This window comes from Vombatus ursinus, unplaced genomic scaffold, assembly GCF_900497805.2.
Source record: "Vombatus ursinus unplaced genomic scaffold, bare-nosed wombat genome assembly UNPS02014807.1, whole genome shotgun sequence".
Taxonomy (NCBI): Eukaryota; Metazoa; Chordata; class Mammalia; order Diprotodontia; family Vombatidae; genus Vombatus; species Vombatus ursinus.
Genome location: NW_020954585.1, coordinates 24,477,766 through 24,487,984, shown reverse-complemented (window position 1 = coordinate 24,487,984; position 10,219 = coordinate 24,477,766). Strand labels below are relative to the sequence as shown.

Genomic DNA, 10,219 nt, shown 5'->3' with positions numbered 1-10,219 from the left:
AAAAAAAAAAAAAGAAAGAAAAGAAAAAGGCAAAGGGAGAGAATGAGAGAGAAAGGAAGGAAAGGGATTGAAAGGAAAATGGCTTTATCCACAGAGATACCTGAAGGGGGAATCATTTCAGAATCCACTGTCAGTGTGTAGTCAGGACATCAGTTCGTTCAAATTAGAAGACAGGATAAAGACTAGAAGAAGATATTGAGCAATTATAAGAGCTCCAACCTGACCTATTCAAGCAAACTATTGCGATGCTAAGACAAATTTGAAATGGATACAGGAAAAAAATTAACTGGAGAAAAACAGTTGTCACAGTGACCCAAAGAATCCCAAAACTCCTTTAGTCTGCAAACAGTTGATTTCCTCACCAAGTGAAGAGACCTAAGCACAACATTGGCTTAGAATATAAACTCATATACAAAATGTTGTGGAGAAAAGGTGGTGGGAGATTGTGAGCAGTATCATTTCACAAACACTGAAGAGTGGTAGAGTTAAAAACGAATGCAGAAATTGTGGCTTGAGACCCACCGAAGACAAATAATATTATCTAGTATTTACATAATGCTTTAAGGTTTGAAAAACATTTTACATGTTATCTTCTTTGATTTTCAAAACAACCCTGTGTGGTAGGTACTATTATAATCCTCATTTTATAGATGAAGAAACTGAGGCTGAGAAAGGTCAAGTGATTTACCCAGGGTCATACAACTAGTGTCTGAGACAGAATTTGACTCGGGTCTTTTTGACTCCAGGTATAGCATTCTATCGTGCTCTAGTGCTCCACCTAGCTTCCCTCACATCTGTCCTCTTGGGCACTCCTGGGTGCTCTGTTACTATATTCACACTACCAAGCCTGGCTTGGGCTCTTGGTCCTGGACTCTCCTGGTCTGCCTCAGTCTGCTGCTCCTGAGACTGGATGCTGACATCTGGGGGTGAAGTGCTGGCAAGTTGTGCTACAATGACACCTCCTCCCACATGGTCCACATCCAGCCACGTTGGCAACTACGAGTGTCTGTGTCCATCCCTCTGAATCTATTTGCAATTGATATCTTCTCGGCATAACTTTCACATGTAATTTTTCCTGGACACACCTCTGCTATTGTAGACTCCCTGAAGACAGGGTCTTGTAAGACCCTTTTACTGCTCTATTAGTCCTCACTCTGCCCAACCTCCGCACCAGGTATAGCAGTTAGTGGCTCACTAAGTGTTACTAAGGGACAGCTAGGTGGTTCAGTGGATAGAGCTCTGGGCCTGAAGTCAAGAAGACTCATTTTCCTGAGTTCAAATCTGCCTTAGACACTTACTAGCTGTGTGACCCTGGGCAAGTCACTTCACCCTATTTTCCTCAGTTTCCTCATCTGTCAAATGAGCTGGAGAAAGAAATGGCAAAACACTTCAGTATCTTTGCCAAGAAAATGCCAAAGGGGGTCATGAAGAGTCTAATAGGACTGAAATGACTGAACAGCAAAAAATGTTGACAGATATAGCTACAAGGTGCATGTGCCTGTGAATATGAGAAGCGGGGTAAAGGAGAAGGCTTGGGATATGAAGTCAAAACCTGGCTCTACCACTCACTACCTGTTTGATTTTGGTTAACTGCTTAATCTCTGCAGGGCTCAATTCCCTCATCTGTGTAATGAGGGGTTTGGGCTAGATTAACTTTGAGATCTCTTCCAGCTAATCTCTGCTCCCCGATCCTACATGTGTGCATGCACGTATGTGTGGCCTCCACTAGCCCAAAGAGGAAAAGTCCAGGGTCTGGAACTCAACACCTGCCTCAACATGGCAGTGCAGTTTCAAATCCTACCTCTAATGCTTACTAGCTCTGTGACTTCCTCTTCCCTGGGACTTATTTTCCTCATCTGAAAAGTGGAGATATTTGCACTGGCTACTTCACAGGGTTGTGAATGTGGAGCGAGCCGCAGAGCCAACTGGGCTTTGCCTCCTTGTTCTTCTTGTTCTCCCTTTCAAGAAGGGTTACGGTGAGAAGCAGGAAGGAGTGTGCACAGTATGTTTCACTGGCAGGAAAGTCTTCATTTACTGGAGCCTGGGAGTAGAAGGCCCAGAGTTCAAAGGCACCAAATAAGGGCTCTACCTTCTAATCCTTTCCTACTAAATAAACACTTTCCCTAGCTCCCCAGGACACCACCTTTCTAGTCCAATCCTCCCTATCCCTCCACACGCAGTCCTCGTTCTGGCCTCCACATCTTTGTATGCTCCCTTTCCCTCTTCACCAATCCAAATTCTAACCCTTCAAGGGACCACTCAAATCTCACCTCATCATAGAACCTTCCTTGATAACCTCAGCTCAAATTGATTGTCCTCGTTTCTGTGGCACGTAATGCATCACCCATTTTTGACCTTAATGTTTTTTAGTGCCAGATTCTACATCACCCTATCTGATGCATGTATGTGTCATAGTCCTAATTTCTGTCAGTTCGAGTCTGATACCTCCCCCCCCAACCCCAACTCTGAACCTATTTCCTTATCTTTAAAATGAGGGGGTTGGACCAGCAAGGTTCTTAACCTGGAATGTGTGAACTTAAAAAAAATTTTTTTTTGGTAACTATATTTCAATATAATTGGTTTCCTTTGTTATTTTATGTATTTAGAAACATCAGTCTAAGAAGTGTGTCTGTGACACAAAAAAGAACTCCAAGACTAGATCTTTAACTACTTCTATCTCTAAATCCTGAGTGTGATGGAAGGCCAAAAGCCCATTTTGTCAGTTCAGTGTTTTGTACTGGGGCTGTCCTGCGGGTTAGTGTTTAAATATTATGGATAGACCTTTAGTTCTGGAAAAACCATCTTACATTTTGACTTTCCTTGGCTTCTAACTAAAGAGGATGTTAAGAGTTAAGAGACCTCAAAGTCAAGTGAAGAGGGGAATTATGAGATAGATGCCTCTACTCAGAGAAAAACCACACCATACGACAGGCCAGTGCTTCCTGCTTTTATTACATTAAATGTAACATTTTATACAAACGGTGGGGGGCCCAGCTAAAATTCTCAGAATTAACTAGAATGACAAGCTGCCCCATATCCAACAGGCATCCCCTCAGCCCCAGTGCATCTCTGGGTTTTGCACTGTATAGCTCTGTAACAAACTATACTTCTATGAAATATTAAAGAAAATAAATATTGCCACTTTTGTAATAAAGTTCTTTTCAAAGACTGCACCCATCCTTCCCCTGCTCCTCTCAGTAAGTGCCCAGCTATAAGAAAGGGGCTCATTAAAAGGAAATTCCCAAGGCAGGAGGGGAAGAAACATTTGACATTTCAAACAAGGCCAAGATGACAGCAAGATTGAATTCCTCACAGTACAACCTGAAAGTTGAGATTTTCTCCACCCAGGGCACAAGGCCTGGGGAAAATTGGCTATGAGGCTGTCTGCGGAGGGGCCCACAAGCCACCCGCTTGAGGACCTCCAGGTTAGTGCTGGCCATGACCCTCCCTCCCATTTGTGGGGTCCTTCCCTAGTCAAACCCTCAAGCCCTTTCCAACAGTCTGGATTTTTTACAGTGGTTTGTTTACTTAGCTGGAATTAAAAATACCTAGATATTATCATATGGTTGAGCTGGGGGAGGGGAGGATGGGAAGAGTCAAGAGATCAAAAGGGAGAAGTGGGATATGTATCTCAGTACCATTGCCACCATTTGTGCTCTCTAGAGGTGACCGAGGCCAAGGTTTTCAAAGGTTTGATTAACCCCAAATCACACATGACACTGTAATCACCGACACTTCTAGCCAGAGCCTTTAATTCTCCACTTTCTTCCTCATGGGTCTGGTTAAGCCCAGGTCTCAGGCCTGTCTCAGTCCTGATGTTCACTGCCAATGCTCTTGGTATCAGTGGGTCAAGGTTGCTTTGAAAATCTTTCCTCTGCTCTCTAAGACAGTTTTGCTTAAGAAGAGGCCAGACAAATGGACTCACTTGTTTCAAGTCCTTTTCATTCTGCAGGGCTCCCTTCGCTGCTGCCGTCGAGTGCCACTGCCTTTTACACACAGCCAGAGCGCCCAGGGGAAGCTGTGGGCATGCTGTCCTAGGCTCTGCCTCTATTATGAGCTCCCTCCAGTTGGTTTTTGATAACACCTAAGTGAACTGTCTATTAATACCCTAGAAGATAGCGGGAGACTGAGAAGTAGGAGGCCTTGAGAGCTGAAACACAAAAGGAAATTCTGCGCTTCTAAGGGTCTGACTGAATTCATAAATCAAATACCCCGTTGTACTAACTCCATTGCTGCGCTCTTCCCCCTTCAATTCAAATCAACATGTATTAGCTCCTACTTGCGCCGTTCAAAGAGTCCACAGAAGAGACTGCACTAGGGTTCCTGCTTGTTCAGATCTCCTACTTTTCCACACCACATAGCCAAACGTGTCTGTCTCTGGTTTATCCGAGAGACATTTAAGATACCTTGGGGCGGGGAAACTTTCTTCCTAAAAAGAGATAGACCGATATTCTCTCCACCCCTTCACTTTAGCACTTCAGATACACTAAATAAAGAATGGAGATGAAGAACAAGATCTGTCAGACCCAAATACAAATCAAGCGATTGAGACCCATCTGGCCACCTACCAAGTTGGCCCTCAGCTTTTCTAGAGAAAACTCCAAGCCTTGTGGTCTGTTTGAAAAGGCCTTCCCCTCCAGCCGAACAGCTACCTGTCTGACTTCACAGGTAACTTCACAGAATATTTTGGAACATGGTGATGCCCAGTACTCAACTTGGAAGAGGAAGATCCCCACAACATTCACTGTTATTTTTCCTTACCTCTTCTATCAAGGGCAAGTGAGAAAGTGGTAACAATCTGCCACTTAGAAGGCTACCATGGCACCCCAGACCTAGGTAACTAAAGAATGGATAAACATCACTATGATATAATCTGTAGTTGGCAAGCCACCAATAAGGGTCATCTGGGGCCCTGATGGATACTGAAGGATGCTATTATTTTCTGAGGGTGGTGTATGTGTCATGGGGCAATGGATTTACACAGAGATGGCTCACTACCTACCCTAAACCTGCCTGGATTTTGTAAGCCTTTCAAGAGACAAAGTGCTCCCTCAGGACTACCTCTGCCTAGGTCAGGATTCAATCTACCTAAACAATATCTTCTCTTTCCTTCAGTGAAGCAGACTACTTAGACACTACCAACTAACTTATTCTGGGTGAAAGGATCCTCTCAGCTACATGCAGGCAGTATGGTTCCACCCTCACAAACTGACAGGGAACAACAGATCCCCTTTTCAAAAAGGGGGTATGGTAGAGAAGGGGAACTTAACAAAATAAAGTCACTCTTTAGGACAGCATCAGACAATATGTTTCAAAATATATTAGATTTTGTTTTTATTGTAGAGCACACAGATCATAGCAAAGTGCCAAACACACAAAACTACAAATAATTTTTGGGGGAAAAAAGCTGTAAAAAAAAAATAAAGCTGCAACTGCTTTAGTACTTAAATCCAGATTCAAGGAATCAAAATCTGAGAAGTTTTTTTTAAATTTATATTTCAAAAGAGGGTTCTAAATTTATCACTAGACCCCAAACCTCCAGAGCCTTCAAGGCCTCAGACAAGTTAAGTCAATAGGACAGAACAGAGAGCAAGATCAGGTGGGAAAAGAAAGTTAAGGTCTCAGCAGCAGGAGTCAGGTTTCTCCTGAGTCATCTTTATGGCCAATGGAGCCCTGTTTCTACTAAGAATTCCTAGCAGTTCAAAATGAGTAAGACTTCAGTTTTAACAGGCCTGACTCATCGAAAGTTGCTAAAGTTTTTTTGTTAAATTTAAAAAATGTATTAAAAAGGCTCTTCCCATTACTCACAACTCTCACAACCCTTCCAAGAAACTGACAAAGGAAATAATCCAGGATGAAATATAAATTTCCATCAGAGCCCTCATCTCTCCTCATGGCCAACACTAAGCCATGAGAACCTGTGGAAATGCCCCCTTCTATAAGAATTAAAAGACTAAAAGAAGAGAGAAAAAAAGAGAATTTTCAAAAGCTGATACCCTCTGAAGTCCTTGTCTTAAGGGGAGGGGATAGAGAAGGAGGCGCTTTCTCTAAGGGGGACCTAGAAAATAGACTGCCGAATGTTGAACATGTAACACGGAGACCTCTCCCAGGCTAGGTCCTCATCAGGAAAGAAGCAAAAGGGTGAAGACAAAAAAGATTAGACAAAAACCCACCACACGCCATGACACTTTTCCATATTCCAAACCCTAGACTTGGAAGGACATCAGTCCTCCTTGCTAGAAAAATTTCTAAAACCGACCAAAACATGAGAAGACTCTAACTTATCCAAATATTCACACATATGTCCAAATGCATGAAAGGAGATACCTATGAACAAAATCATGCTATTTAAGCGAAGGGCTCTGTTCCAGTACCACCTTCCCCCCACCTTTTTCCTGGGCTGCTGGGAATGGTCAAGAACTGGGTGAGAAAGTATGACAACTGCACATCTGGGAGAAAACAGAACTTGGTGCAGTGGCCACATAAGCTATCAGCTAGATGTCCTAAGCAACTTGGAAATCTGTTGCAGGAAAAACAATTTGCAAACTTCAAGATTCCAGTTACCAAATGGCAGGTTAGAGAAAAGAATCAACAGGAGACTTAGGGCTTAGCAAGCCCTACTCTAAAGTTGGTAAAGCATGAAGAGGCCATGACCAAGTTTCAACTCTAGGGGGTCAAACAATATATTTAGAACGTTTAAAAAAATTTACAATTAAAGCAAAAGGACTAATTTCTTGAATCTTCAGCAGTGAAACAGTAAAACATTTTTGGTGTTTTAAATAAACACAGCCTAGCACAGCTTGAACTTTATCTGCTTGGTTAGGGCAAAGTGCCCATTTGACTGACCAGGTGGTAACCAATGCTCCCCAGCAACAAAGATGCCTCAATATCATTTCCATTCAGGAAAATAAGTGAACAAAAAAAAAAATCTGGATCCTGTCCCAGTTCCTTTCTTCAGCCCTAAAATGAAGAAAAAAACTCTTAAAAAAAAAAAAGCTATGAGAAACAGCCAAAGAAAGTTTTCACAGAAGGGAGGCTGGTTTCTGCAGCTTGAGTCTTTTTGCTCATTTCTCAGTGTCTCCTCATCTTCACTTTTCGGGCTGGGCTCCCATCATCCTCTCCGCAGTCCTCTGTGTACTCATAAGACTTTCGCCAATAGTTCTCAGAGCTGAAGCTGCTCCTCCTCCTGTGTTTTGGTAGGAGGACAGAACGCCGGTTCTCTTCCTTGTCCATTTCTAAAATTCGTGGCCTGATGAGGTAGAAAAAAGGGAAGAATTACAGGTAGGAGGAAAGAAAAATACTTTGGAGTTGGTATCACATGGCAGAAAGAACAATGAATAGGAGTGAGATCTGGCCTACAACTAGCAGCATCACTTTGGGATAGTCACTGACCCTCTGAGTTTTTTATTTCTAAAATATAGGAGCTGAATCAGATGATCTATCCAAGGCAGTGTCCAGTTCTAAATCTATGACCCTTTTCCTTCTCTAGGCCTAAGTTTTTCCTTTTGAGAAATAAGGGTTAGATTACAGCTGATGAATGGCTCCTTTTAACCCCAAAACTCTGTAAAATACCAAATTTCAGAGATGTGATGTGATTCTGCTGAAAGGCAGAACAGTATAGTGGAAACAGCTCTGGATTTGGAATCAAGACTGGCTCTGTCACCTGCTATAAGGAAAGCTGAAATTTTTTATATAAATGTAAGAGAGATATTTTCTCTAATAAGCAATAAAAGTTATCTCAGTTACATCTTCTCAAGAAACTATACATAAGGCAAGAGTTGAATACCAAGTTGTTTGAGAACCTTGTTTCTCAGTTAGCCTTAAACCAAACAGAAATGGTGAAGTCAGGAACATTAAGTATATGTCTCACTGTAATCCCTTACTATATAAGAGGTGCTAGGCGGTAGGGTAGATAAGAATGCTGGTCTTGGAGTCAGACTCTTCATGACCCTGTAGACCATAGCACATCAATACTGTCCATGAGGTTTTCTTGGCAAAGATATTGGAGTGGTTTGCCATTTCTTTCTCTGTGGATTAAGGCAAACAGAAGTCAACTGATTTGCCCAGTGTCACACAGATACAAAGTGTATGAGGCCAGATCTGAACTCAGGTCTTTCTGACTCCAGGCCTAGAGCACTATTCAGTAAGCTATCTAGGTGCCTCTTTGGAGTCAGGATACTTGAGTTCAAATCTGGCCTCAGACACTTACTAGCTATGTGACACTGGGCAAATCATCAATCTCAGTCTCAGTTTCCTCATCTACCTACCTCCCAGTATTGCTGTAAGGATCAAAAGAGATAACACATGTAAAGCACTTGGCATACGTTAAAGTGCTATGTAAATGCTAGCTATTATTATTACTATTATTACAAAATCTCCTTTGCTGGGTCTAGAGAGAAAATATGGAGTAAATTATTAAAATGTTCTACAATCTGTGTCCTCTTTAGTTCCCTTTACTTCCAACACTCATGCTATTTCAGGTAATCGGCAATAAAGCCCCAACAGAGTTCATACCTATGAGCAGCATCTGGATCTGCTTTTCGGTGGGACCGCTTTGGTTTTAGGATCTGGTCCCTGTTGCTTCCTGACAGACGATCAGAAGTGTAACCAGGGGGTAACATAGAGTTACCCAGGGACTTTGTTTCCAATCGTGGGGCATCAAGTCTCGTCCTACAAGTGAAACACAAAGAGTTACCAACAGGATTCTTTGAAAGTAGATTTGCCAGAAAAACCTAGGAAGACTTATATGAATTGATACAAAATGAAACGAGCAGAACCAGGAGAACATTGTACACAGTAACAGCAATGTTACATGATGATAACTGTAAATGACTTAGCTATTCTCAGCAACACAATGATCCAAGACAATTCCAAAGCACTTATGATGAAAAAAACGCTATCCACCTCCAGAGAGAGACCTGATAAGAGTCTGAATGCAGATCAAAGCATACTTTTTAAACATTAGTTTTCTTGTTTTTGTTTTTTGGGTGTGTTGTCTTTGCAACATGGCTAATATGGAAATACGTTTTGCATGACTTCACATATATAATCTATATAAAATCCCTTGCGTTCTCAAGGAGGAGGGAGGTGAGAGAGCGGATTTGGAACTGAAAAGTTAAAAAAAAATGTTAAACATTTTTAATATGTAATTGAGAAAAAAACAAAATGAGAAAAGAAGAAACTTTTAGCAGAGAAAAAAAAAGAAAGAAAGTACACCTGCTCTTCTAAACCACTGGATGCCTAAAATTCACTGTAATTTCACTGCTAGAAAATAAAATGTCAAAGGCTACAGAGTCCTGGAGCCAAACACAAAGTCTTCCAGGGAGGCAGGAATCTATCTAATTCAAAAGGTCAACAGTCTGCAGAGATGATACCAAACTCCAGGAACAAAAAAAAGGGACTAAGTATATTTACTTATACTATGTACTGTCTGTTACCTGGGACAGCTAGGCAGCACAGTAAATAGAGAGTTTGGCCTGTAGTTAGGAAGACCTGAGTGCAAACCTGATCTCAGACATTTACTAGCTGTGTGACCCTGGGCAAGTCACTTAACAATTTGTCTCAGCTTCCTCATCTGTAAAATAAGGATAATAATAGCAGCTACATCCCAAGGTCGTCAAGAGGATCAAATGAGAAAATATTTGTAAAGTGCTTTTGCACAGTGCCTGGCACATACTAGGCACCTAATAAATACTTATTCTCTCCTTTTTCCCTTTCCTCCCCTCTCTGTTGTCACCTCAGCTGATGACTTTGGTACTATGACCTTAAGATACTTGAAAACATGTAGCTAACTTGCACATTAAAGAGACAGAGAAGAGAAGAAGCCCCAAAGTATGACTATAAACTCTCATTTCCTTAAAGACCCCCAAAAATAATAAATCCAAATGAAAGTTGTTTTTAGAAGGGGACACTTATTCCAACAATGCTGCCATTGCTCACAGTATGCTTGGAACTCCTCCCTGAACTATTATTTCAGCTGCCATTGTTTTTGATACAAAAGCCTAATTATTCATTGGCATTTGTTTATTTCCAAAACAATTTTTTAAAAAATCTACCCTTGAAAGAAAAAAGATCTGTCTTCATTAAGGCCATTTATTCTAAAGGCATTTTTTAATAAAAGTGATAGACATATTTTGAGCAATAGCTTACGGAGTTTGTACCTCTGAAGAAGGAAGTGAGTAGGGAGGAAAAAAAAGGGTATTCCAGGTGAAAGAAGGAA

General features: G+C 41.5%; 1 protein-coding gene across 2 annotated transcripts in view; it reads right to left on the bottom strand.

The window, feature by feature from the left end:
• Positions 1 to 2,933: 2,933 nt before the first annotated feature.
• Positions 2,934 to 10,219, bottom strand: part of ALKBH5 (alkB homolog 5, RNA demethylase) — a 35,387-nt gene continuing 28,101 nt past the window's right edge. For both annotated transcript variants that reach the window (XM_027874781.1, XM_027874782.1), the window contains exons 4-5: positions 8,515 to 8,670; positions 2,934 to 7,249 (exon numbers count right to left, since the gene is read on the bottom strand). In XM_027874781.1, the coding sequence (XP_027730582.1) occupies positions 7,072 to 7,249; positions 8,515 to 8,670 (334 nt within the window). In that variant the 3' untranslated portion in view covers positions 2,934 to 7,071. The remainder of the gene's footprint in view (positions 7,250 to 8,514; positions 8,671 to 10,219) is intronic.